General features: G+C 51.7%; 2 protein-coding genes across 2 annotated transcripts in view; one reads left to right on the forward strand and one right to left on the reverse strand.

Annotated features, from left to right (window-relative positions):
- The window catches only part of FANCA (FA complementation group A), a 36,315-nt gene extending 22,820 nt beyond the window's left edge, over positions 1 to 13,495 (reverse strand). The window contains exons 1-14 of the mRNA XM_061370358.1: positions 13,421 to 13,495; positions 12,753 to 12,862; positions 11,757 to 11,829; positions 10,835 to 10,977; positions 10,453 to 10,548; positions 8,534 to 8,607; positions 7,071 to 7,183; positions 6,273 to 6,355; positions 5,783 to 5,816; positions 3,366 to 3,432; positions 2,678 to 2,790; positions 1,609 to 1,685; positions 1,024 to 1,165; positions 329 to 462 (exon numbers count right to left, since the gene is read on the reverse strand). Coding sequence (XP_061226342.1) covers positions 329 to 462; positions 1,024 to 1,165; positions 1,609 to 1,685; positions 2,678 to 2,790; positions 3,366 to 3,432; positions 5,783 to 5,816; positions 6,273 to 6,355; positions 7,071 to 7,183; positions 8,534 to 8,607; positions 10,453 to 10,548; positions 10,835 to 10,977; positions 11,757 to 11,829; positions 12,753 to 12,862; positions 13,421 to 13,460 — 1,299 coding nt within the window. The 5' untranslated portion in view covers positions 13,461 to 13,495. The remainder of the gene's footprint in view (positions 1 to 328; positions 463 to 1,023; positions 1,166 to 1,608; positions 1,686 to 2,677; positions 2,791 to 3,365; positions 3,433 to 5,782; positions 5,817 to 6,272; positions 6,356 to 7,070; positions 7,184 to 8,533; positions 8,608 to 10,452; positions 10,549 to 10,834; positions 10,978 to 11,756; positions 11,830 to 12,752; positions 12,863 to 13,420) is intronic.
- A 6,400-nt stretch (positions 13,496 to 19,895) lies between these two features.
- SPIRE2 (spire type actin nucleation factor 2) lies at positions 19,896 to 26,677 on the forward strand. Its single transcript, XM_061370359.1, has 15 exons — positions 19,896 to 20,157; positions 22,838 to 22,875; positions 22,991 to 23,350; positions 23,661 to 23,741; positions 23,817 to 23,981; positions 24,080 to 24,166; positions 24,312 to 24,435; positions 24,536 to 24,705; positions 24,803 to 24,953; positions 25,078 to 25,211; positions 25,439 to 25,573; positions 25,645 to 25,712; positions 25,802 to 25,829; positions 25,910 to 26,025; positions 26,106 to 26,677. Exons 1-15 carry the CDS (start codon positions 19,941 to 19,943, stop codon positions 26,311 to 26,313), a joined length of 2,082 nt encoding a protein of 693 aa, XP_061226343.1. The 5' UTR covers positions 19,896 to 19,940; the 3' UTR covers positions 26,314 to 26,677.
- The last annotated feature ends 419 nt before the right edge of the window (positions 26,678 to 27,096 follow it).

Raw genomic sequence — 27,096 nt, forward strand, 5'->3', positions numbered from 1 at the left:
AATACATCCAAGATTATGATTATAACAGGAATTACATGTCTGCATTCCTGACAAATAATATGAGAAGGCAGGATGGACTTAAAAGATGACAGGAAGGAAGACCAGAGAAAGCCAAATAACATATTCTTTGCAGACATAAAGGCAGTAATGAGTATTAAATCATTCCTAATACCAGTACAATCACTTAATACTCTTTGCTTTGGGTTCTCTCACCTTTCCCCCCTAACGCCTGACTATCTTGTGTGAAAGTAGGCTTCCACTGTGCAGCAGAACACTTCTTATGCACAGCTTCCCCACACAGTTAGAGTCAGGCTGCAGTTCATCTTACCTTAAACCATTTAGAGTAAGGCATGAACACAGCAGGGCCCTCTAGAGCAGCCTGCCGAGCTATCAGGAATGCTGTGATCATATTTTCCACGTCATAATTCCCAAAGGCCTTTATCAGAAGATGGCTCAGTAGATCTAGAAAAATAAAACAGTAACCCCAAACTTTGCTCTTGATACTGTTGTGTAATTTTCTACAGTAAATGAAGCCAAATAACTGCAATAAAACATCAGAAGGACATGTATTGCAGCTTGGGGAATGTTTGAGTCCTGCTTGTACTTTTTCATGCACTTTCAACAGTCAGCTCTTGGATTTCAACCTGCAGGGACTGCAGGGAGTCCATCAACGAAATAATCAGTAAGGAGCTCTAAAAAACAAGGTCTGCTAGCAGAGGTGAGGTACAAGAGCTAAGCTCCAGTAATTGCTACTCCAATTAAGAATGAAGGTAACTATCAAATAACCATTCTTAGCTGCACACAGAATTTGAGAAGTGTCAGGCACAAGGCCTGGCATTCACATGGCCAGGCCATCAACAGGGATGTCTGAAGGGAAAAGCAGATTTTTCTGCTTTTCCACACAGGAATCTCAAAACAGCAACTATAAATATCTATACTGCTACACCAGTTGGCATGGTTTCCCTCTCAAGTACCTGAGAAACAAGCAGACATTAACTTGTAAGTTTGCTAATACCTACTTACCTTTGAAGAGCTGCTCAGCCTCAGCATGACAGACTGCCAGTGTGGAAACACAGGACAGGACATGCTGCCAGTTCACTTCATGAGTCTCCAGCACTTGCTGCAGCTGGCAGATTGACTCCTTTGGACTGAATGCCACAAACAGCTGGAAGAGTGAAAACAATTAATTTCAGCTATGACGTGCAGACACCCATAAGAGTGAAACACACCACCAGGATTAACATGCAGGTGTCTTTTGAAAAAGCTATCCTGTGTATGTCTTCTGCATCAGCTTTCCAGAGCCAGATACCATTCCGGATTGGGACCATCCCTGGCTAAAATAAACAGTAGTATTCCAGCTCTTTCAGGAGTCATGTCATATTCTATAACAGTGACAATTCACATCTTCAGTTATCATCATTGTTCTCATTAACAGCTTTCCACAAATGAAAACCCCTGTAGTACTCTCTCTTCATGCTTCCTCCTGCCTACAATTTCTGGCAGCTGTGACTGAAACACACAATTTAAAAGGAAAACAACTCATTTCAGATATTTCAGTGAATAGAAAGCCAACATAATAAAGTTCTTTGTGAAACCAAGGAGACCTACTTTGCGATACAAGGTAGTGAGCAGTGAAGAGGTTCTTGTAAAGCTCCACTCTTTCTGCATCTGGATGGCATCAGACACTGCACCCAAAAAAATAGAAGTTTACCTTTCAGCAATAAAATAAATTTTAAAATACACCCAAAACCCTTAAGTTGACCACACACTTTCACAAAAGATAAGGCTTTGGCAGCCAGATACTTCAAAAACTGCCCACTGAGATACTCTGTCTCCCATTCATCTGTCTTTGGAACACAGTCTATGGTAACAAGGACAGTATCATTTCACCACGGCACTGCCATCTCAAAGCTGTTCTTGTGATCACACATTCATAGGCCAACAAAGAATCAGCGAGGAATCATCATTTTCCTCAGTAACTTCTCCCCACGGGAAACCAGCAATGGCACGGCTCTCCCACACAACAGGCAAGCAGCTCTAATCATAGTTCAGAGTGATTTTACCATAGATTTTGTAGCCCAAATATATTTCTTCCTAAAATCATCAAGTTCCACAATTACTAGTTGGGGATTAGAAGCCTTCCTGTCACTACCTCTAATCTACGAAAGGAAACACCCAGCCAGCAGAGAAAGGCCACGTCTTATGAGTAAACCCAAACACAAGGGACCAGACTGGCTTTATCCCCAAGCTCTCTGCAGCACTGCCTCTCCCACCATTTCCCCTTTGGCCAGAACTGCTCCCAGAGGCCAGAGCTCTCCCGTGTCTGGCCCATAAAGGCTGCTATTACATGTGACTCCAAACATCTGTTCACGAGCTACTGGCTGAAGTTCTGTTTGAGGGTGCTGACTTTCACCTACAGTTTTCTCCTGAACTACAGCTCTCTAGAGCCCAGATTTTTGGGAGTTTTGGTTTTGTGGGGGTTTTTTTTTGTTTTTTTTTTTTTTTTTTTTTGTCTGAGCTGGTACCCTGCATATATAGACCCTGGGAAAGATCTGGGAAGCCAGGAGCTTCTCTGGCTCCTCCAGGCTGGACTAAGCAAGGCCTGGTAGGATGGAGCTCCGTATGCACAGTGAGTGACACACCCTGGAGACACTCACTTCTCCCCACCTATTCCTACCTTTCAACAATGGGTTGTAGGTAAGAACCTCGATCAGGGTGTGTCGAAAAAACTGCTGCAAGGAATCCAGACAAACCGCACTGTCATAAAGTGACACACCGAACACATTCAGCCTGTAAATGACAGGGAAATACTCAGAAATAATGCACAGGAAGTATGATAAACCAGGTGATGATTAGGGTGAATTACTCTTTTTCCTTGTACATCCATCTCTCAAATTGCCAGATACACACCCTTTTTTGTACGTATTTTTTAAATATCTATTGGTTACTCTACATCATGTAGCCATCAGATTGACAAACTTGAATCTAATGTATACCCCTGAACAGGATGGGACTTTGACATCTACAAAGTAGTTAAAACAAGTTTGGAAGAAGGAACTGGAGAAGAAAATGGCACCTTCCAGGTACTTCGGCTCAGAAGCAGAGTGAGAAAACTCAAGGATGCTCTAAGTTCGGTTCTCAAACTGCTAGAACACCCCTTTCCTAGCTGACACTTATCTTTCTATAAGCATTTTTATTTGCACAGATTTTATTAGAGAGGAGAACACTAAATGTAAGTAACAGTGTTGTGGGGTATGTGTCAATAAGTTTCTAAAACTTGTAACATTCAATTTACTTCAGTAACAAGCGTAACAGTGGCTAAAAATGCTCCTCCTGACATTATTCATAGGAACAGCATTTCTTACCAGAACGTCCTAGCTTGCAACTTGGAAACATCCTCCTGCTTCTCTTTACCAACAGCATCAAGCACCCCTGTACCCCAAAATAAAGACACAAAGCCACAGTGAGAGAAATGAAAATGGAAGGAACTGTGATACTAAACAACTGGCAGGAACTAACAGGAACAAGTAATTTGTGCACCTTTGGGAAGGTGACCCCATTAGGGAAATGTGCAGAAGCCATTCAACAACATTAAATTCTTACAATTTTTTTCAAGAGTGACAGACTCAAAAACTATTAATACTAACCTTGAACCAATTTAAAAGCATTCCCAAGAATGTGCTAATAATTAAGCCCTCCAAAAATGCACATAAATTAGTATTTAACTTCCAAACCCAGTCCCAACTGTGCACTGCATCTGTGAGTGTGCACACTGCAAAGCTGCATGAGAGAGAAGCCTGTCTGGAGGCAGACTGGCAGAACCAAGCTTTGAATTAACAACCCTGGTAATAATGGTCATAACCGCCAGGGCCAAAGAAGACACTGCAGTGAGTGCCACACATTCCAGCTGCAGCAAGGCTTCATGTTACATCTGCTTAGCAGAAATTCTCTCAAAAGCTCAATCTGCCCCAAAATGATTGGTGGAGGTCAAACAGGTTTGCAGCTTGCCTAGCCTACATCACTGAAAGCCCACGCATTGAGAAACCCTTTGCTTCACAGCCTGCTGCATCTGTTTCTCATCCCATCGTACCTTTAAAAGCCTCCTCTTGTAACAGTGGAAAAGAGTTTGGTTTGTTTATTTATTAGGATCAGTGAACCACCCTTAAAAGGAAATTGACTGAGCTGTGCCCCTCACATGCCTTTCTGAGGCAGCCCACAGCATTAGTACATAATACCTTCCTCTCCTGCTAAGGAATACTTTTAAGGTTAAGTAGGGGAGAACAGAGAAAAGGAGATAAACTCTACTTATCTTCAGGCACAGGAGTTCAATATAGCATTACTATGAAGCACAATGCTCCCATGCTACTCTCAGCCTGTCCTTCTCCTTCAGTTAAGCTCTTCATTAATAGTGAATTATTTTACATAGAGAATCCTAATATTCTTCAAAGCAGCTGATTAACAAAGCAAAACACCTTAAAGGTGACCTAGAAGTATGCAGTAATAAAAATACCTTTTAAAGAACCTCATTTAATACAATTTTCAGACACACAGACTGTCAGTCAGTCAGTGGTAGCGCAGGCTGCACAAACGTGAAGGTCAAACAAAGAGCAGGTTAGCAGACTCCTATCTGACTGCCAAGTGCCTGCTTCTTTCCCTTCAAAATCCCCCCAGCCCTACGTTTGGAAGGGTTATTTTTCAAGTACCAACATAAGGGCCTCCTGAGATGGGACTCATTAAATAATAAAGCACTTCTTGCAGCTTTCCATTTTTAGAAACACTCCCTGAGCTCTGTGAGGCATCTCTGTCTATAGACAATGCTCCCTGTGAGACACGGGTATAGGATCAGGCTGCCAATGCCCACCACAAGAGACACAGAAGGGAGGGAGCAGTCACGGTGTCACATCCTGCTTTTCCATCATCTTAGAGCAGAGGAAAAGCACTAACCTCTGCAGCAGCACCAAGCACGTTGCAGAACCATACCAGCAAGAAAAAGGAGAAAGTGCTGTCACTAAGGAGACAGTGAAGTAACAGCAGCCACAATCAGATTCTGCTAACACACCGTTGTAGGGCATGTGAGGAGGTGCAAGCAAACACTTCCTCTCCTGTACAGCAGATACAGTAACTTACTGTGAAGATCATCTGTTACACAAGACAAAAATAACCCTCCTGTGTTTAGTCTTTCTGCACTGGATTAGCAATGCAAACCAGGTGTTACTCCTTGAAATTTCAGCAGCAGCATCTGGTCTGCCCTGGCCAGGACAGACACACTGTCCATGGGACAGCTTTTGAAGTCTGGCCATTTAAAGACTGCACACCTACATTAGATGTCTTTGCTCAGCATTAAAAACAAAATAGGTTTCACAAAACTTTAGTCTGCAAATCCAGGCTGTGAGCCAGCAAAACTGCTTCCTTGCACCTAACGTTCTAAATCCAAAGTTCAATTCACTGAGCAGGAAAAAAAAATTACCCTAGCCTAACCTGTGTGCTACAATTGCTTCCAATCCAACTTGTTAAAAAATCAGCTTGGATACCTGCCTGATGTTGCAGCTGGGAGCATCAAAATGAACTAGTATAAAAGGCAAGAAATTATCTGCAGTGTCAGGAGACACTCACTTTACAAGAGTAAAGGGAAAAGCAGAGGCACAGAGAACCAATGACACAAATATTATGCAGAGGAAAAGATTCCCAGGCAAAGTATTTCTTCATAGAGACTCAGAACTGAACAAGGAACATAAATCCAGCAAACTGACTGCACAAAGCTACAAATCACAAGAATACTTACACGTCAACATTCTTTGTAAGACAGCATGACAGATCTGTTCAAAATTGACAAATTAAAACCATTTAGAGTTTAAGAGCCACAGTTATATGCAAAGTCAACTGACTCAAAGAAATAATTCTATCCCTCTTAATTTAAAGCTTAACTTTTACCTCAATCTATAATCCAGAACAGATACAATAGATAGAGGGCAAGCACTTCACTTACCAGCCTTATATTTAAATGAAAAGAAAAAAAAAAAAAAAGAAAAGCAACTGAGGTGAAACTAGGGAAGCTTAAAAAGCCCTTTACTTGCCACTTTGGAGAAATTCTCCATTAAAATAATGTTCTGTTCTGGTTTCACTATTTCCTCCTCACCCAGCTTAGCACACGGACCACCACCCTTTCTTTGTTGCTCTATGCTCAGATTTCTTTATATTCAGCAAGGCACAGAGGTGCATAATAGAACTACTTTTTCAACAAACATTTGTAAATAGGTTCATTTTGTCCTTACATTGACAACCTTCTTGAATTTCAACTTCATTCTCAGCTCCAAATTTTGCTGAAAGCCATTCTGAAGAAACATGATCGCGAAGTCTGCAAATCAAGAAGGAATTAGTGTTTCAGCATCCCCTTCATTAAAGATCCCTTGCCTCCTCATCCCACTTTCCCAATAGTGCTAGTGTTTGAAAAGCTTCATTCACTACACCACAGTTGGCAGGAATCATGTAGTTTCTTGGAGTAAAATTACTCCCAGGCAAAAGGACCAAGAACAATGGATAGCAAGGAGCACAGAAACATAAAAAAAATCACAAAGACTGAAGCAATTCCAGGTTTTATGCTCTATTACCACTGCAGAACTCACATGGATTGTGCCTGACCACCTGCAGCAGGTCAAAGATGTAACTGCAACTCTTTAGTCAAATTGTGTAGTGATTTTTTGTTTTCTAAACAAAACCACCAAATAAATAATAGAAAATGACAGAAGGCAGAATTGAACTGTTAAATATTTCTGATCTAAAACATCACTTTGCAGGATTGTTACATCCTCAATGCATGATCCCTTCTCCATACACCCTGCAACTACGCTTTCCTGGGATACTATAACTCAAAGGGATATAGAAAAATCAAAGCAATTAACTTTTAAGGGGGGAAAAAATGGCTAAATTCTCCACAAATATGAAAATATATTCCCCTCACTGAAACCAAGTACAATAATACAAAGCTTGGCCTCAACCTCTACACCCCCTAGCCTTTGACTTGCACAGCCCTCACCACAGGCTGAGCAGATCAGCTCCCAGTTGAGTCTTGCCTGAGAGAATGTGCCCAGCGAGCTCCATGTCCCCAGAGGACTCCGCTGCCTGTTCACAGAGGCCACGGAGGCAACTGCACAACCACTCCACTGCAGCAGGAGCAGATGGGTTGCTGAGAACAAACGAAAACACATTCAATTCAATCCCTCCTGCTTTTGTGCTTGGGTGGTTTTTATTTCTACCACCATCCTGTTGGACTCAGGAAAGAGTCATCTGTGTAGGACTCTGCCGTCTATGTGGCATTTCCTTCTTTTAATTTGAACCAGTGAGAGCTTTATTTGCTTTATAAAAAGATTCCACAACACAACCAAATGAAAACATACATGTGAAATTGTGTGTTCAATTATTTCCTAGTCTCTGACATTGAAGTGTTTCCATTTAGAAAGTTCTGCTAGACAAAAGACTTTGGTTCCAGTTCCAGTCTGGTTTGTGTTGGAAGGGATCTTAGAGCTCATCCAGTCCCAAGCTCCTGCCACGGGCAGGGACCCCTTCCACTGGAGCAGCTTGCTCCAAGCCCCTGTGTCCAACCTGGCCTTGAACACTGCCAGGGATGGGGCAGCCACAGCTTCTCTGGGCACCCTGTGCCAGCGCCTCAGCACCCTCACAGGGAAGAGCTTCTGCCTAAGAGCTCAGCTCAGTCCCCCCTGTTCAAGTTTGGACCCATTACCCTGATTTCTAAAATACTTAGATAAAAATGCTTTGGGGGAAAAAAAAAATAAAAAAAAAAATTCTTCATCTACCACTTTGGTTTCCCTAAATCTGAAGTACAGTGGGCACTGAAGGCTTTTTTTCGATCCCAGTAAAAGACAAGTAAACCAATATCAAAACCCCAAAAGATTACTGCAACATTCCTTTGACACCATTAAGAAGGCAACCTGAATTTCACGAAGCATAACTGGGTTGTTAGCTCTGTATTGGTAAAAAAAAATCATAGTAAAACCGAATCAATTCTTAGTATTCTCTGGAGATTAGCTCTGCCAAACCTTACTGAAGTGTACGGGTTTGTGAAGACAGGAGCACCCAGCTTCTGCAAAGCTTCTCCTCAAGAGCAGCACTCACTCTTACAGGCTAAGTGAGTTTCCAAAGCTGACCCAGAGGCACAGTCAGGTGAACTAAAGGAGCTGTGTTACCAAGTCCAGCACATCACAGTAACCACACACACACACACACACACACACAGAGCCAGTTAAACAAAGCTCTAGGTAAAATATCACCCAGGACTCTCACCGAACCATTTCACTTCACCTCTGATTCGCACCCATCAGACAACCACCACATCTTGAACTAATTAATCCAGAGTAACCTCTCAAACCCAGGATAACTTCTTAAATCCTGCTAATCTGATCACTCACCAGCATCTGACTATATTCTTAGTCCAGAATACTCATGACTAATCCCTGATTATATTTCAATAGTCTTTAAGAGATTCAGTACATCTGCAAACCTATAAACCTCTGCTCACCTCTCCAGCAGCTGTCCCAGGCTAATGATGTCGCCTCTGTACAGGTGCCACACAGCTTCCAGCACCGGAGGGTCCTAACGAGATGCCACAATTAGGTCATAGTCTGCACTTTGCAGTTAACATTTGTCTAACAGAAATTACAAATTAAAAATAAAGCTAAATTCACTTTATTCAAACTATCCAGAACTTACTGAAATTTGAAAATGACAACATAGGAAATACCAGCTGAGGACAAATTATGTTTGATTTTTCCTTCCTACAAATTTTAAATGTTTTTAGGCTGAAGGTGCTTTACCACTTTAAATTTTCATGGTCAAGTAATAAATAGATCCATCATTGTCCCTCAGAATAATGCTGATTCTGCATATTCAAAGGAGCAGTGGACACCCCATGAAACTGGTAACACCACTAAGTTTCAAGTCTTGTTAATTCAAATCCAGAAACAGATTAGAAAACATCCTGTGGCATAGTAACTGTTTATTAGCCTCTCTGAAGCAAGTTCACCGCTTTCAAATCCATTTCCCAATAGGAGACTACAGAAAGAGACACTACAACCTTTCAGGCCGAGAGGCTGATGGACACAGAGGTAAAATAAACACTACCTGGGCTCTAGATAGAAACACTCTCAGACAGAAACAAAGCTTTCACACCTCATGAAGGAAGAGGTACCTGGGAGTTCTGGGCACACAGGCCATTCAGAAGAAAAGGCAAAACCCAGGAGTTTCCTGCAGTGAGCTGCAGCTGCCTCTCGGCATGACCCTGGACTCACCCACATACTTTGCCTTTGACAACCTAATTCTTTACTGTAACGATCTCAATTACACAGCAGCACTTGATCTCCATGTCTACCTGAGAACAAGATCTTGATCAGCCTACAGAACACACAGAATTCTATTTTCAGCCCAGGATGGGATATTTGAGACTGGTGCATGCCTCTTTATCCTGGCAGATCAGCCTCTTCCTTGTTTCTCACCAGAGCAGTAAGCAATCAGAACTGCCCCACTCACAAAACATCCTCAACTCTTCTCAGAGCATCACTTATCTTAAGAAAACAAACCACCCAGATGAAATCAAGACAACACGTTTGTAAAGCAACATGATCTGTTATCCCCTATCATTTTTCTTTCAAGCCATTTTCTCCATGAACTCACTTGGGCTTATCACCAGTCCCAGATAAATGGAGGGGTAAACCAGAATACCACTGAATATTGCTGGCAAAACACATAAAGGACTTCTGGGGCCTTGCAACTCCACAGCCACCTGGGAAGCTCTGCACTGCTTGGTTAATTGACCCAGATTGCTTAGCCCACACAGCAAACTTGTGTGTCAACTGATGAGTACTTCAGTGGTAGCAGCAGGGCAGCAAAGCTAAATAGGGAAGAAAATTATACCCCCCACAGTGTCTAATTGCAGTGTCACTTCAGATGAGTTTAATCCCATCACCCATGCTGTAACTCCAGGCACTGAAGTGCCATGCCCTTCCCTAGCTGGTTCCTAGTGAGGACCAGCTGTGCCAAGGACAAACGGAAACAGTTCAACATCTCCTCCTCTACTAAGTCCTCTTCAAAGGAGCAAATCATGCTACAGGGGTAATGAACTTGCTTTAAAATAATAAAAAAAAAAAAAAAAAAGAAAAAAACCACCATTAATAATTCAGTTCATGCTTTTGAAAGTTCAGAAAGACCACAGTCATCCTCAGGAGTTCATGACTGCAGCTGAGCAGAGCAGGGATGAGCAGTGGCAAGACTGGTGTAGGTCACCAAAAATCCCACCAAGGGAACCTGAACAGAATTCACAGCACTTCACTAGTCCATTTAACAGTTATCCCTGGCCATCATGGGAGAGATGGGGTGAAAACACACTACCACACTCCACAGGTGACGTCTAAATGGTCTGTAACACAGCAACATTTCTCTTACCTTCATTTTCCATATTTCTTGACAGAAGAAAGAGCGAGAGAACACATTGTTCGCCAGCAAATCCTTGACTGATTGAAGCAAGGAAGACAACCTTTCCTGGAAGCACCCCAGAAATGAAGCAGAAATCATTTCCTTTGTAAATAACAGTCTTAGAAAAACAAATTTGTTGCTTTTCCCTGTTTACTGCTTTCTAAAGGGTTGAATAGTGAAGAGAATTCATAGGAAAGGCCCAAACTTTTCATTTTAAGGATGAAGATAACCTGGCTGACATCAGCAACACCTACATGTTTGGGTGACTTTACCAGAACAGATAAACTAGGCTTAAAGTTAAACCTAACATTACTGTTTTCCTGATAAACTCAATGTAAACCTTTTCCCTTACTCTCTGGTCCAAGTTCAGCAGTGGGACTGTAGAGGGGCTCGCAGAAGCCTGGCAGATTTGTTCAATGTTGTTAACTGCATTTTGGGCAGCCAGTATTCCTGTGGGCACACCCGACCTTGAGGCCTGTTCCTGCAGAACAGAGACTAGGAAAAAAAACACAAAAAAAAAAGAAAAAAAAAAAACAAAAAAACAACCAAACCAGAAAGCTGTCAGTATGGGAGAAAAAAAAGGCTTGAAAACATGACTGTGAAGACAGAAGTCCTAAGTCTTAAACATCTTCCAGCACAGATGACATTTGTTGCACTGGGCAAGTCACTTTCATTTGCACATATCATTCATTTACTGCACATAAAACAGACACAGAACAACCACAGAGGAGGAACACCCTTGTGAAGCAGATTTCTGTATTTTAGTCTCATGAGGCTCACAGTAACATTTTCAAATCAAACCATAATACTCCGTGGGGTCCCATCACCAAACAAGTAAGAGACACGTAGAATCATAGAATCATTTAGGTTGGAAAGGACCTTTAAGATCAGAGTCCAACCATTAACCAATCAGGTTTCTCTCCCAGTAGTTTCCCTTCCACAGCAGGTCAGATTGTACCATTCATTTTGCTTATCAAGATGCATTGTTTGTATCAAATGATAACATTCAAAATACTTGGTCACTACTGAATAACATGATTTTATCTGTACCTTTTTCTTACAAAGGCTGTCATAATTGCAAAATGCAGCTCCAATCAAAAAAGGCAAAAAGTTAACTGTAAAATTCATGTGGAAAACCAAATAAAAAGCAGCTGGGTTGGACACCAAAACAATGAAAAGAAAGTAAAACTGGCATCACATTAAACAGACAAAAATTCATTACATGAAGAAAGCTTTTTTCCACATCTGTCTCCAATAGATACTCTTTCACTCACCTAAAAATGATTCTGATGGTGCTTCCTGGTGCTCTGCACCATCCTTTCCAGCTGGCTTGACTGAATCTTGCACCTGCGAGCCAAAATCCTAACAGTCTTAGATGTCTGTTACACACATTTACATACCTACACTTTCCAAAGCTCTGGCACTCCTGGGGGCTGGTGCAACTGAAGTGAAATTAACACTCCCAAGCTCCCATATGGTTATGGTAAACCAGAGATTTCAAGGCACCTTATAGGAGACATATGTATAGTTATTATCATTTTATGCAAAGAAAAGGATACAGGTCACCCAACAGATCAGCAGCAGCACCAGTAACAGAATTTCTATCTTTCAACTCCCTTCTGTGAAGCCACGCTGCCATAATATTTGGTGAAACACGTCAAAATGTTGGATCCTTCTCTAGTTAAATGTTCTTTTTGTAAAGACAAATGATCTCTAGAGAAAGAAACATCCTTGTGGCTGAACTGTGGCAGGTATTGGAGCTGGCTATTGCAGTTAAAGAAAAAGCTTTCTCCAATGGATGAGAAGAGGGTAGAACGTGGCCAAGTCAGAATATTGTCTCACGTGTCTATACAGGCAGATTACACAGGTTTTCATAAAGACAATCACATTAGTTGGTAGTAGTTGGCAATTCAGAGGAAACCCAAGTCTCTCTTGATTTCTTCCTATCCTGTACTCATAAGAAGCCAGCTCTGACCCCAAGAAAAAGGGGCTGGATTTTCCCCTCTCACAAATCCAAACCATGCTTAAACATTTTTAGTCTGTAACAGTAAAATACAGAAGAACAAAGGAAAAATAAAATAATGTAATTTCTGCAACACAGACCTCTAAACTGCAATTACTCCTACAGTGTTGTTTTTAATTTCCATGTGTCATGAGAATGGTGCTCCCAGGGCATCCACTCTACAGCTGCCCTAGGAAGAACACCTCCAACTGGGATCTCCCACCATCCCCCAGCCTGACCTCTACACCCCAAACCACCCCACTCCTACCTCCAGGAGGAAGTCATTCAGGTTCTGATGGTGATCCAGAAGGCACAGCACTGCTTTCTGAAACTCTGCTCCACTTTCAAAGGCACTTTTCCGTTTCCTGGCTCTCCCGGCTGAGAAGTTGAATTTATTTTATAACCCTAGCTTGCTCTGGCAGCCCCCCTGAAGACACCTCCCTCTCTTTGTTGCCATAGCACACACCACTGACAAGGCAAAGGCATGCCCAGGCTGACTGTCATTATCCAGCAGCATGCCAGGAGCAGCACGGGATATTTGGGTATGGTTCGATGGGCAGCTCTGCAGACAAAGCCTCACGGGCTTTCAGCATCGGCAGCCCAGTGCAGGCAAAGCCATGTCAGGCAGTCAGCCTGCAAAGGCCCTTGGCACCACGCACCCACAGTGGTGCCTTAACACCAGCACCCCAGGGCAGTAACCGCGTCAGGGCCACCAGCTTTTGGAACAGGGTTTATGAGCGGAGCAGGGGCAGCAGGGCTGAGAAGGAGCTGAGGGGCTGCCAGCAGCCTAGAGCACCAGGGAGCCTGGAGGAAGAGGGGTGTATGAAAGCAGAGAGGGGACATTCAGTCCTCCCTTCCCCTCCGCTGTCCCTGCAGGAAGCACCGGGACAAGAGATCCCCCAGCTCAGCCCCGGGGCCGCCTCAGCCCGCACCTACCCAGCAGGGACCGCCACGTCCCGCAGCCAGGGCCCGCCATGACAGCGACACACCGCCGCTTCCCGCCAAACAAACCCGCCCGCTCTGCGCCGCCATTGGCTGCCCCCGGCCGAGGCCGCCGCTGCCCATTGGTTGGAAGCGCGGCGTTGACCCGCCCGCCCATCCGCCATGTTGGTAGTGGCGGAGGCGGAAGCTGCCATTTTGGGGAGGGCGGTCGGTGTCGATGGCGGTGGGTAGTTGCTGTGTCAGGCAGTGGGGCGGGATGGCTGAGGTGGGATGAGGAGGAAGACGCTGGTAGAGGGCACAGTAGGAGGGAAACGCTCTCCACAGCGGTTGTTTGTGGCAGTGTGTGTGGTGGAGGGGTTGCTCAGGCTGCAGCCATGACATGGCGACCTGGAGGAGGACCTTTCCCTGACAGGCCCTGAGGGGAAGCTGCCCGCCTGCGGGGGTCTCAGCACAGCAGCGACAGACAGGAACCCCCCCATGGGCTACCCGGTCCAGGCCACGAGGGCTGGAGACATCCATCTGTGCCTCAGATCACTTCCTGATGCAGCATTCCCAGGACCAGTGCTGTCACAGCATTTCCCTGCTCCTTGGGTGTCCTGTTTATCCTGAACACAGGACCCGTTGCCCCGTGTGCAGCAGACACAAGGTATTTGTTTGTACCAAGTTTGCACAAAAAGGGTGCTGGATGGTATCCCACAGAGCTAGCACTCCAACCATAATTTCACCTATTTATACAATTCAGCTCAGGTTAGTAAGTCCCTGCAACCCTCCAACCATTTAACAACTTGACAATTAGTTTTCATCCGGTTACATCACTGGTTCCTTACTATGCATGCTCAGGAAAAGGTCTTTTAACCTGGGCTTGGGTGTTTTGACTTGAAGGTGTGATTTTTATTATTCTATTGGAATAATTCGTCTAAAAGACACCCTAACGTTGTGGTGACCGTCAAAGCCACACCTGGACAATGTCCATGTGTTTTCAGGATGTACCATCTCCAAGGATAATTCTTTCTGAGATTCATTAGCCCTGTTTCTTAAACTGCCTATGCATGGCGAAAGCCTCCTCCCCAGCTGTCAATGCGCTTTGTTAGTCAGTATTGTTTCCAGGTCGTCCTGACCTTTTAGGAGGCCCATTATCTGTTCAAGCTTTTCCTTAGTGACACAAATACCAATTGTTTAACTGTGTGTACTTTGAGCAACCTGGTCTAGGTGTCCCTACCCATGGCAGGGGTTGGAACTGGAAGAGCTTTAAAGGTCCCTTCTAAACCCAAACCATTCCATGATTCTGTGATAAGTCCCTTTTTTTTTAACTATATTTTAGCTATATCCCATTTATTTTTTTTTTAGCTAGGGATGCCTACACCATCCTTGCCGACAGTTTGCATGGTGAAACAGGCCCCTTGTAGCCCTGCTCCCTTGGGAACAAGGGTGCTGTGTGCTGAGAAGGGGACAAGAGGAGGCTGGAATTCCCAAGGAGAGAAACCACCAGGCACATGCAGACAGGTATTGCTGAGGGCCTTAAGGGTTGCAGAGGGAGCAGCGTGGAATTCCCACAGGGATTTTCCCTGGTTACCTCTCCTCTGATCCTTCCTGAAGGTGAAGCACTGCTGGCTGGCTGCCGTTAGCATGCCCTGCAGAGGGTTGGGAGCACGAGGTGGTAAGTTGTTTGGAGAAGGATGGCAGGGTATGGGCAGGTGAACAACCCCAGGGTGCTCCCTGTTGCTGTTTGCAGAAGTTGCAGTTGTTGTGCTGGCATTGGCCGTGGGATGGTTTTATTGCAGTGCTGGCCCCAGGAGCCCATGACTCAGCAGCACTCAGTGCCGGGAGCCAGAGAAATCCCTTCCTGGAGAAAACCCTTCCCAGCAGTGCTGGCGGGAGACTCTGGGTCCTGCCACCGTACCAGAGAAGCTGCTGGAAGTCACCACAGCACCAAATCATGGCTTGGAGACCACAGGTGAAACCCTTTCCAGAATCACTTTTCTGAACCACTTTAAGCCCTCAATGCCTCCCTCAGGTTTGTGGTAGCCCAAGTTTTGGAGGGGCACATCAAAAGAGGGAGCATTTGTTTCCTCTGCAGCCAGTGGCTCAGTGAGCAATGGTGCTGGCTGGAGAGCTCTGAGCTGGCAAAGCAAATCAAACCCTGCTCCACAGCAGCCATGTGGCTGGGGGCACATACGCTGAAAGGGGATGGCCTGCGCAGAGGCATGGAGATGAGGTAGTAGCAGCTGAGGGAGCAGAGCTGTGGGACCTGGCACTTCTGTGTTGTCCCTGAGAAAGCACAGCCAGGGGAAGCAAACTCCAAGGGGCGAGGGAGTACTTGGGGGTCGGTAAGGGGGAATAGAGGAGAGCAGACCAAGGTTAGAGCCAGTAATTAACTTGATTAAGAAGCCGGAAAGAGGACTCGTCTACAATGGAATGAAATATTTGCATCAGGAAGGGAATGGAAAAAGGAAGGGAAGGGAAGAATTTGCCTGCAAACATCCTGGAGATAAGCAGGGAAGGAGGAAAGGAATTATTCAGCAATGTACAGAGAGTGTAGGATGGGGCAGGGAGGGGAAGCTGCTTGTCCCTGAGCTCTGAGGTCAGCACTGCACAGCTCAGGGGTCTGAGGTGAGCTCCCACCTCATGGACATGTCCCAGGAACTTGGGGGGCTTATGGCACTGGGATGTCTCCTGCCCTGTCTTCCCTGAGCACCCCTGGCTCACGTGGAGAGCCCGGTAGCACAGCCATCACCTACAGAGGGAATGCAACAGCAAAGATCTCTTATTAGTACTGCTGGAGGTCTCTCTGGCCTCACTGTTACACTGCTGTGCCGAGAGCTGTGCTCACTTTCAACCCTTCACTTTGTTATCTGTGAGGTACACTGAGTTAATGCAGTCTGCACAGAGAATTGGTTCTAATTAAAATATTAATGAAGGAGACTCAAGAAAGGAAAAGAAGCTTTAACAAACTGTGATTTCATCTGTCTGCCTCTTCAGCCTGCTGTGGTGCGTCACTCTCCTCCTGCAGCACGGCAGATCTGGCAGAGCCCACTGGTGCTGGGCAGCAGGACCAGCTGTGAGAGCAGGGTCCAGCTCAAACCAGGGCATTTGTGCTTCTGCAAAGGGATCCCCCAGCATGGCTGGCCCTGGCAGGGTGTCAGACCTGGACCTGGGGCATCTGGGGTACTCCAGCTGTTTATTCATGCAGAGAATAAGGGGACTGGGAAGTTCTTCCAGTGTCTATGCCCTGGGAGCCTGGTGCCTCCTTGACAGACAGCAATGTTGCAGACCCACTTCTGCCCCAGAGCAGGGTGGAGGGCAGCAGTAGGGAATGCATCAGGAGTTCTCAGTCTCAGAAAAGGGGCTCAAATGACTCGGAGTTGGCTGGGGTGTTTCAAGGAACCATAAAGTCTTGGAGCAGCGAGTGCTGCTGGGCACAGTCAGGGACTTCTCGGAGTTGGCTGGGGTGTTTCAAGGAACCATAAAGTCTTGGAGCTGCGAGTGCTGCTGGGCACAGTCAGGGACTTGTCTCTGGTTTAACCAAAGAAGAAAAAACAGGGGGAAACCATCACCATGACAGTCAAACCAATGAGAGTCAAAACCTATGAGGGGATGTGGAGAGGTGCAGCTGAGAGCTCAGCATTGCTGTCCAGAGCGAGGGGTAGCACGCCAGGCAGACACACTAGGAAGCTTCTCATGCTCTGGCCACATCTGAGGCCAGCTTGCAACAAGATCAATCTGCCTTGTAAAACACTCCCTCCTTTCATGGCCCTCAGTTTATTGTAGCATCTAAGGGGCGTGGGGTAGGTGCATCCCACCCCATGGGTGCTCTGCGTGCTCTTCTCAGGTTCCTGTGGCTTTTTAGGGAAATTGTTTTGCATATGACAGATGAAACCCATGTGAATGCATTACTCACAAACAGAGCGTGCAGCACGCAGCCCTGCTGCAGGCTGATGGGGAAGGCTCTGCCCTCTATCCCAACTCTGTGGCTGTCTCGCTGCAACATGTCCTGATTCAGTGCCAGCGGTGTCAGGGAGCTGGGAAGTCTAACCCACCTGTACTGCTCTGCAACCATTCCCAACCTGGTAATTTTTTTTTCCACATTTCTTTAATTTTTAATTGTATTTCCCCTGCGCACATACACACTTGGCTTTTTGTTTCAATTTTTTTCCAAGACAGTAGCCTTTAATTACAACTTGATTTCATATTAATTACAGTTTTACCCAAAGCAAAAGGCTTTGTGCTTTGTAATTCAAATGCATTCCCCATTACTGCTGCAGGTTGGGTTATCGCCTCCTTCAGATGCCACACATCCTCCCTGCTCCTGTTGCTGACGGTGCCGCCTTGGCTGTGTCCGCAGGGGGTGCGGGAAAGTCAGCAGCCAGCTTGGCCTGGTGCGGATCTGTATGGTGGGCAGCAGAAGCAGCTTTCCTCCCTCTAAAGGTGCTTCCCAAGCAGGCTCCGAAGCCAGATGATTACAGGGTAAATGTTGCATTCAAACCTCCCTTGTTGGGACGGAAAGCCAGAACCAGACTTCAGCATCGCAGCCAAGAGCTGCTCCATGTGCAACGTGCGGATCCGGCTGAGGCCAGCACTGGGCCCCTGACCCCTGCAATGTGTTCTTACCCCAGTGATGGTGTGCTTGAGCAATCCCAGAGATGAATGGCCAGTTTGGATCACTTGTATCCATCCTGCCCCTTCCCAAACCCCAAAGCACCACACAGGGCTCCATTTCCCAGCTGTCCAACCCTGTTCTCCTATTTCCTTCCCCAAATATGGAGCTGACAGTGCTCAGGTTCTCTGGGAAGAGCACTGGAGGGCATTTCCCTCCCTTGGTGTTGCAGGGACTGACTCTTTGCTGGAGGACTCCATCCCCAGGGCAGCTTTTCAGCCATGTGGGAAAGCTGGCTCTCATGTGTCAGCTCTGTCCCTCTCCCTGCCATGCCAGCAAGGCTCTGGTGTTCATGCTCATGGATTAATGTAGCTGAAACAAGAGTTTTATGCTCCTTCCATCATGGAAATGGGAAGCTCATCATCACAAGAACTTTAATTTGCTCTGCCTGACCTTTCAGCTCCCATTTTATCTGTGCCTGCCCACCAGGCTCGTAGGCTTTGTTGGACAGCCACTGGGAACCCACGTGCTGGGGGTGAGCCATGCCCCATGGCTATCTATGTGTCATGGCCACCACATCCCTTGTGGTGGGGTGCCTGCCAGTGGTGCCCTACACCTCACCCCCAGCACTCATCCTGTCATGTGCCCAGCAGCCCATGCCCTGGGGGTGCCCATGTTCTACACCCTGTGCCCCGGGAGTACCCATGTCTTATACCCTGCACCCCATGCCCTGGGGGCATCCATGTCCTGCACCTGAACCCCATCATGTGCCCTGCACCCTGGGGGCACCCACGTTCTGAACCTTGCACCCAGTCCTGCACCCTGCACCGCATTACATGCACTACACTAGACACCCTGCACCCTGATTCTCCATCCTGACAGCTTGGGCAGGCTGTACCGAGTTGCACCATATTGTACTGAGCCTTACTTACCATGTTGTACTGTGCTGTACTGAGCCTTACCGTGCCATACCAAGGCTTACCGTGCTGTACCGAATGGGACTGAACCTTACCGTGCTGTAGCAAGCTGTACTGAGCCTTACCGTACTCTACCGAGCCATACTGAGCTGTACTGACCCTTACTGCACCATCCCAAGCCATACCGTGCCGCATCCAGCTGCACCAGCCCATACCGAGTCGCACTGTCCTGTACCGAGCAGCACTGTGCCATACCAATCTGTACCAAACTGCACCGTGCTGCACCAGTCTGTACTGACCCGCACTGTGCCACACCAAGCTGTACCGACCCACACCGTGCTGCACCAAGCTGTACTGACCCACACCGTGCTGCACCAATCTATACCTACCCACACCGTGCTGCACCAATCTATACCTACCCACACCGTGCTGCACCAAGCTGTACCGACCCGCACCGTGCCGCACCAATCTACCAACCCGCACCGTGCCGCACCAGTCTGTACTGACCCGCACTGTGCTATACCAAGCTGTACCAACCCGCACCGTGCCGCACCAGTCTGTACTGACCCGCACTGTGCTATACCAAGCTGTACCAACCCGCACCGTGCCGCACCAGTCTGTACTGACCCGCACTGTGCTATACCAAGCTGCACCAACCCGCACCGTGCCGCACCAGTCTGTACTGACCCGCACTGTGCTATACCAAGCTGCACCAACCCGCACCGTGCCGCACCAAGCTGTACCGACCCGCACAGCCTCTCTCGGAGCTGCCGTGCCCCTCCTGGTGAGCCGCCGGCGGCGGCGGGCGGTGCCGCAGGCGGGGCCGAGCCTCGGCCGCTGGGGGCGGATCCTCTCCGCCGCCAACCTCTCCGCTCGTCCCCGCTCCGCCGCGCCCCCCCCCCCTCCTCCCGCGCCCGCCCCTCCCGGGGCCCCGCCCGCCCGTGCGGCGGTGGCGGCGGCGGCGGCAGCAGCGGCGGCGGCGGCGGCGCGCGGGGATGGGGCCATGGCGCGCGCGGGCGGCGGGGCGCCGCGGGAGCTGTCCCTGGAGGAGGTGCTGAAGTGCTACGAGCAGCCGCTGAACGAGGAGCAGGCCTGGGCGCTCTGCTTCCAGAGCTGCCGCGCCGCCGCCGCCGCCGCCGCGCCCCCCGCCGCGCCGCTCCGCACCGCCGACATCCGCCTACAAGGAGACGGCTCCGTCGTCCTTCCCGCGCCGCCGCCCGGTGAGCAGAGCGACCGCCGCAACGCGGGGTGGGGCTACGGGGACTTACCGGCACCGGGACTTACCGGCACCGGCAGGGGGTGCTGTACCGCGCCGACAGCCCCGGGAGGAACCGGGATATCGGCGGGAAGGGGGGGACACCCAGAGCGGCTCCCCGCGGCGGGAGGGAGCGGTACCGGTGGAGGAGAATCGGTACCGGCAGCGGGGGAACGACGGGGGAAGCGGCACCGGAAAAGAGGGGGGCAGCAGGCACCGGCGGCACCGGCAACAGGGAACCGGTGCGTGTCCGGGGCACGGCTGCGGGGGTGCAGCACCGCAGAGACTGGGAGGCACCGGGGAGCAGGAAGACGGCACTGGCAGGGACAGGGGTGAAGCCCCAGCTCCGGTCTGGCAAAGGGGACAGGCATCTGCACCGGCGCTGGCACTGCGGGTATCGGTGCGGGTGGTGGCCGGTGACTCGGCGGTGTCATCGACACTAGCACCGGCACCGGCAGGGCCCGTCTGGGTGATCCGGTGAGGCAGGACCCGGGGCGTGGGGTGCACAGGGTACCCATGGGTGCAGGGCTCACCGGACTAGACCCACCGTGGGGCTGCAGGACACCGAGCCAGGGCAGGAAGGACACACGGCAAGGACAGACCCAGGGACACGCACCTACACACACACACCTATACACAGCACACCCGCTGCGCACACCCGAACACTGGGAGCCCGCAGGGGACCCGGTCCTCAGCTGTCACCGCGGGGCTCCCACCCGGCCCTCGCCCTCCCCTGGCGACCCGGGAGCAGCATCGTGGGGCAGCACCAGCACCGTGCCTGACCTTCGGACCCGCGGCCGTGCCCTCTCTGCGGGCGGTTGGTGCTGCTGGGCAGGGCTGTGGTGGTTACAGGCTGTGATTAAGCTCGGCCGGCTGCCAGCAGCGATGCCGAGTGCTCAGCGCAGCGACAGCACCCCTGCACCTAATGACAGAGCGCGGCACACGGCTGCTGGCGTCTCGCCCCGCGGGGAGGCCGTTGTGTTCAGTGACGGTGTCCGGTGCTCGGACGCTGCGGGGCCTCCTGGGGGCTCATGGACAGTCAGGGACGCTGCGGTGTCACTGCTTGTCCTTGCCCATGGACAGGCAGGGGATGTGCCTGGAGGCAGGAAGATGAGCGTGGAGCTGGGAGATGGGGAGCAGGGCAGGCGATGTCCATAGGGGCCTGGATGTGTGGGGCAGCTCCGTGCCCAGGGCAGGGCCACACACAGGTATGGCATGTGCCTGTGGTGGCTGGGCATGGTGTGGTCACACCAGCTCCACCAGTTGCACGTGGCTCTCTGAGCCACCACGGCCACGTGCCAGAGCCAGCACCACTGTGCCACCCCGTGCTCCCAAGTCCCTCCCATGGCAGCCAGAGCCATCTCCCCAGGAGCCAGTGTGGACCCCTCACAGCAAAACCCAGAGCTGGAAGGTCTCTGGATGCCTCCCAGTACCACTGCTTGTGGTAGCACCGGCCTGGCCCATGGCTCAGCATCTCCACCTGAGCACAGGGCTGGATCTGGTACCTGAGCTCGTCCAATTGCCCATCCCATCAGAACTCCTTGCCCAAGCAGCTGGAGGGAGCTCAGCCCACCAGCATGGCACCCAACATGTTCACTGTGCCATGGCCAGCAGGAAGGGACTCCAGCCAGGTTCTGGGTCCAGATATCAGTGTCCCAGGGGATGTGCTGCCGCATCCTCCCACAGCCAGGGCAGAACATCCCAGTGTTCACACAGCAGCAGGAGCCAGGCATGGCCATGTGGTGCAGGGGTCATGTTAGGCTCATGTGTGGCCCCATGGTGGGGCTGGACCCTGTGTCTACACCGCTCACACTGCCGTTCAAAAGCTGGCACACAGCCGGCACATCCTCACAGCTGCCGCTTGCTGCCGCATTGATCAGCTAAATGGAGAGCTAATGGCCATCACTCCCCTGGGCCGGGGAAGCAGCTCTGCTGCTGCTGTTGGGAAAGCAGAGCCAGGGGCCCTGGGGCACGGACCTCGGGGACACTGCAAAAGCCAGTCCTGCTCCTGATCCCATGTCCATGGCTGCTGGGAGGGTGTGAGTTGCCCACAAGCTGGGCTGGTGCGTATGTGGGCACAGAGCTCTGTGAGTCTCTGCGTGATGCTCCAGCGCTGCTGGCTCTGCAGTGGAGAGCAGCGTTGTTTATTGCTCACAACCTGTCACCGCATCCCACACTGGACACAAGGTCCATGTCCTGTGTGTGATCTGCATCCCTGCCTGATGGTGCCCACACTGCTGGCGTCTGCAGCCCAGAGGGGTGCAGGGGGTATTTCCATGTGAGTGCATAGTTCTCAGATCCCTCCACCCCCAGGAGTGAGGGGTAACGGGGTGATTCTGCCCCTACCATGTGCCTCCTGGGTTCAGCCAGAGGCAGCAGGGCCAAGTGGCTGGTGCCTGTTTGGGCTCACCACACAGGTTCCCATTGTCCTGTGGAGCTGTGTGCTGAGACCAGGTCAGGATGGGACAAACTGGGGATGCAAGTCCTAGCTTGGGGCAGCAGTTGATGGGGCTGGGACCCACTCAGGGTAGTCCCGTGGTACCCTGTGGCTGGGGCTTGGTGGGTGCAGCATCCCTGGGGTGTGGGACAGGAGGTAATGCTGATGGGGCTGCAGGTACCAGTGGTGACTCTCTTCCTCCCCACAGAGCTGCCTCCGCTGCTTACGCCCTCTGCTGAAGCACAGGTATGTGGTTGTGGACATGGGGTGCAGCAGGGGGATGAGACCCAGCACCAACGGCTAGGGGTGGGCTGTGTGCTGAGGGACTCCCCACGGTGCAGCCAGTGCTGTCTCCCCTCAGATGGTGCAGTCGTTGGGCTTTGCCATCTACCGCGCACTGGACTGGGGGCTGGACGAGAACGAGGAGCGTGAGCTGAGCCCGCGGCTGGAGCAGCTCATCGACCTCATGACCAACAGCGACTCGGAGGACAGCGGCTGCGGCACAGCCGACGAGGGCTATGGGGGGCAGGAGGAGGAGGAGGAGGGGGGCGAGGGGCCGCTGCGCGCCGTGCGCACCTTCGGGCAGGCCATGCGGTGCTGTGCCGCGCGCCTGGCTGACCCCGCCGAGGCGCAGGCGCACTACCAGGCTGTCTGCCGCGCTCTCTTTGCCGAGACCGTGGAGCTCAAAGCCTTCCTTGCCAAGATCCGCGATGCCAAGGAGGTGAGTGTGGGTGCCCACCGGCATGGCCAGCCCCACTGCCTGGCCAGGAAGCCATCCATGGGCCCAAATCACGGGGGTGAGTGCAGCACAGCTCTCTGCCCACCCGGACCATTTGGCAATACGCGGTCTCCCAGAGCACTGTGCTGTGGCACTGCCAGCTCCAACCTGCCATGATGGGTGCTGACAGGGCTGGCTTGTAGTGGGGATTCTGGTGCTTAGGGGTGCACATGAGTGCTGTGGCCCTGTGGCATGGTCCTGGCTGGACCCTTGGTGCCACCAGGGCGGGTGATGATGTCTTGTGTGGTGGCAGATGCTGCAGAAGCTGAAGGAGGATGAGGAAGCGGAGGTGCGGCCGGTGGCAGAGCTGGGCAGCCTGCGCAACACCGACTGGGTACGGCAGCGTGGCTGTGCGCCGGGGCTGTGCCAGGACTGTGCTGGGGCTTACACCGTGTCCAAACCCCCCCAGGCCCGGCTGTGGGTGCAGCTGATGCGGGAGCTGCGGCACGGTGTGAAGCTGAAGAAGGTGCAGGAGAAGCAGTTCAACCCCCTGCCCACCGAGTACCAGCTCACCCCCTTTGAGATGCTCATGCAGGACATCCGTGCCCGCAACTACAAGCTTCGAAAGGTTATGGTGAGTGCGGCCAGGCTGGCCCATGTCAGCTCCCTGTCCTGTCACTGTGCTGGCCTTGGCACTTATACTGCCCATGGCCCCTCTGCCCTCTCTCCCAGGTGGATGGAGACATCCCTCCCCGGGTGAAGAAGGATGCCCATGAGCTCATCCTTGACTTCATCCGCTCCCGGCCCCCACTAAAGCAGGTGAGTGCCCACACCAGGACACTTTCATGGCATGGCAGTGCCTAGCCTGGGGTTGGTGGATCCCATGGATGCCATCCTCACCCTGCGTGCGGGTCAGCACCCAAACTGCAGCCACCGCTTGAGGTCCTGTCTGGGTGTCCCACAGGCGTCAGAGCGTCGGCTACGACCGTTGCCCCAGAAGCAGAGGACACTCCATGAGAAGATCCTGGAGGAGATCAGGCAGGAGAGGAAGCTTCGGCCTGTGGAGATGCCATATCGTGGGCAGAAAGGTGCCAGAACCCCCTCCCTGCCATGCTGGGCTGCTGGTGATGTACCCACCACCAGGACAGGTCCCTGTTCTTCTGTGACTGAGCCCCATCCCCATCACAGGCTACAGCTCCCTCCCCTGCATCCCTCATGCCTGCTCAGGCCGCCTGGCCTCTAGCTCCTGCCTCGAGCTGTCCCGGTGCCCAGCGAGTGCCGCGCCGGTGTGCCCACGGCCCCGTGTCCTGCTCAAGGCACCCACCCTGGCCGAGATGGAGGAGATGAACATCTCCGAGGCAAGAGAGGAGACCTGGCAGGAGGATGGAGGTCGGGGGGACACAGGAGGTTCTGAGGGGACAAAGGGTTCCCCAGGGTGATGTGGTGACCTTGCAGGAGGAGGACTCTCCGGCCACAGAGGTGCCGCTGAAGAGGGACCGCTCCTTCTCAGAGCACGACCTGGCACAGCTGCAGAGCCAGATGGGGGTTGGCCAGGCTGCACCCCAAGAGCCAGAGCCGCTGCAGCCCGAGCCCCGGCCCCGCTCAGGTACCCACCGGGGGTCCCCCAGCCCCACACCAGCCCCATCCCCATGGGTGGCCATGAGTGCCCTGTGGCAGAGGTGGCACTGGGCAGCATGGCCGTGCCATGATGTCCCCATCTCTCCCCACAGGCTCCGTCCCCGCTAGCTGCCACCCACTACCGGACAGCTCAGCACCATCCCGGACTGCCCTTGGTGCCGTGGAGGAGAAGCCAGAGGATGGATCCAGTACTGCTCCTAGCACCAGCTCCAAGCACCTCTGGCTGGTGAGTGCTGGTGTGGGGCTGGGACACTGAGCACGACTATGGGCCCACAGCAGACCAGCATGAAGGCACAGGGTGGTTCATGGGATCTGCATGGGATCTGGATCTAGAAGCACACTATGACCTGTGCCTATGCTGGGATGCTTTCCCCATGGCACAGGGATGCTCCAGGCCATGCCCTGTGCCACAGCCTTGCAGCAGACCAGGCTGACATTCCCCCTCACCTGCAGGAGTTCAGTCACCCTGTGGAGAGCCTGGCCCTCACCGTGGAGGAGATGATCAACGTGCGCAGGGTGCTGGTCAAGGCCGAGATGGAGAAGTTCCTGCAGAGCAAGGAACTGTACAGCAGCCTGCGCAAGGGGAAGGTGGGACCTGGGGCTGGAGGGGCTGAGTGCTGCCCGCCCGGCCCCCAGCTCTCACCCTGCTTTGCCCACAGATCTGCTGCTGCTGTAGGACCAAGTTCCCCCTCTTCTCCTGGCCTGCAGCATGCCTCTTCTGCAAGCGGTAGGCACCACACCATGCCTTGGGGCTGGGAGGGTGCCAGGAGGGTGCTTGTGATGACCCCACTCACAGACCTCTTTCTGTGTCTCCAGGTCTGTCTGCAGCTCCTGCAGCCTGAAGGTAAGGATGCCACCATGTCCCTGTCCCAGTCCTGCCCCTAGCTCATCCCCATCCCACCCTGACCCCTACACACCCGCCAGATGAAGATGCCCTCCAAGAAGCTGGCTCACATCCCCGTCTACGCGCTGGGCTTTGAGAGCCTCCCAGGCTCGCTGCTGGCCAAAGCCCTGCCGCTGCGGAGGAGAGAGACCTTCCAGTGAGTCCTGCAGCCCTAAGCCTTTCTCCCATCTCCTCCTCCCCATCGGGCCATGGCTGACCGTGTGCCCTGTTCCACAGCTCCCTCTCGGGCACGTGCTGGCGCCGGGTGGAAGAAGAATTCCCCCACATCTATGCCCAGGGCTCCGTCCTGCGCGACGTCTGCAGCGACTGCGCTGGCTTCGTCACCGATGTCATCTGCTCCAGCCGCCGCAGCGTGGCCGTCCTCAACGCCGCACCACGCCGCGCCAAGGCTCGCTCCCTCTACAGCGACTCCTGGCACAAGTGAGGGGCGCAGGTCCCACTGGCGGCCACCCAGATGTACATATTTACATAGGACATATACGTACAGCCTCTATATTTATATACCTTATGGACCAGGGGGAGGCGAGGCACAGTGACACAATAGCTGCCTGCTCTCCCCCCTGTCCCCTCATATCCCCGCCACCGGCAGGACGCTGCAATGGCTACTGTGGGGATAGGTCCTGCCGCGGGGCACCCTCCATTGCCCATTACCCTCAGCCTCCGCCCACCCCCCCCACCCCTGCTTCTGTGCCAAGCCCTGGCTGTGCCGGGGCAGCCAGTGCCGGGGGGCTGGCATGGACGCTCTGTATGTGCCCATCCCGGCTAATAAACCTGCTAGGCTGCCCCTGGGGCTGTGTGGCTGGTCCTGTCTCGGGTCCTGCGTGGGTGATGAAGCTGGGGTAGGGGGTGCTGGGTGTCCCGTGGACTGCTTGATCACGTGCATCCAGCCCCGCCATCCTTCCTTTACCGGTCCCAGGCTGTGCCCACCCGTGATCCCGTGAGAACATCCCTGCTGCCCCATTCCCATGCCCCGAAATTGGCCCCCTGCCCCCTGTGTGCCCGGAGGACACCCCAGCCTGCCCCCTGTGCCCCCCAGACTCCCACCCGTGTCCCCAAGCTGTGACCCCGCCACGACCCCGCGGGGGACCCGCGGGAATGCGCACATGGCCACGCCCCCAGCCCGCGGCACATTTCGCGCGGTGCCCTGCGCGGGGCGCGAAACAAGTGGCGGGCGGAGCGCAGTGCGCCTGCGCAGCACCGGAGGGGC

The sequence above is a fragment of the Neopsephotus bourkii genome, unplaced genomic scaffold, assembly GCF_033783945.1.
Source record: "Neopsephotus bourkii isolate Nb327-2 ecotype Australia unplaced genomic scaffold, CSIRO-AGI_Nbou_v1 NB_1541, whole genome shotgun sequence".
In the NCBI taxonomy this organism is placed as follows: Eukaryota; Metazoa; Chordata; class Aves; order Psittaciformes; family Psittacidae; genus Neopsephotus; species Neopsephotus bourkii.

Excerpts from the sequence above, each read along its gene's own strand:
- SPIRE2 (XM_061370359.1), top strand. The coding sequence starts at position 19,941 with ATGGCGCGCGCGGGCGGCGGGGCGCCGCGGGAGCTGTCCCTGGAGGAG. Across the intron at positions 22,876-22,990 it reads CGCCCTCTGCTGAAGCACAG|ATGGTGCAGTCGTTGGGCTT; the intron begins GTATGTGGTTGT and ends GTCTCCCCTCAG. Across the intron at positions 24,436-24,535 it reads GCCATATCGTGGGCAGAAAG|GCTACAGCTCCCTCCCCTGC; the intron begins GTGCCAGAACCC and ends TCCCCATCACAG.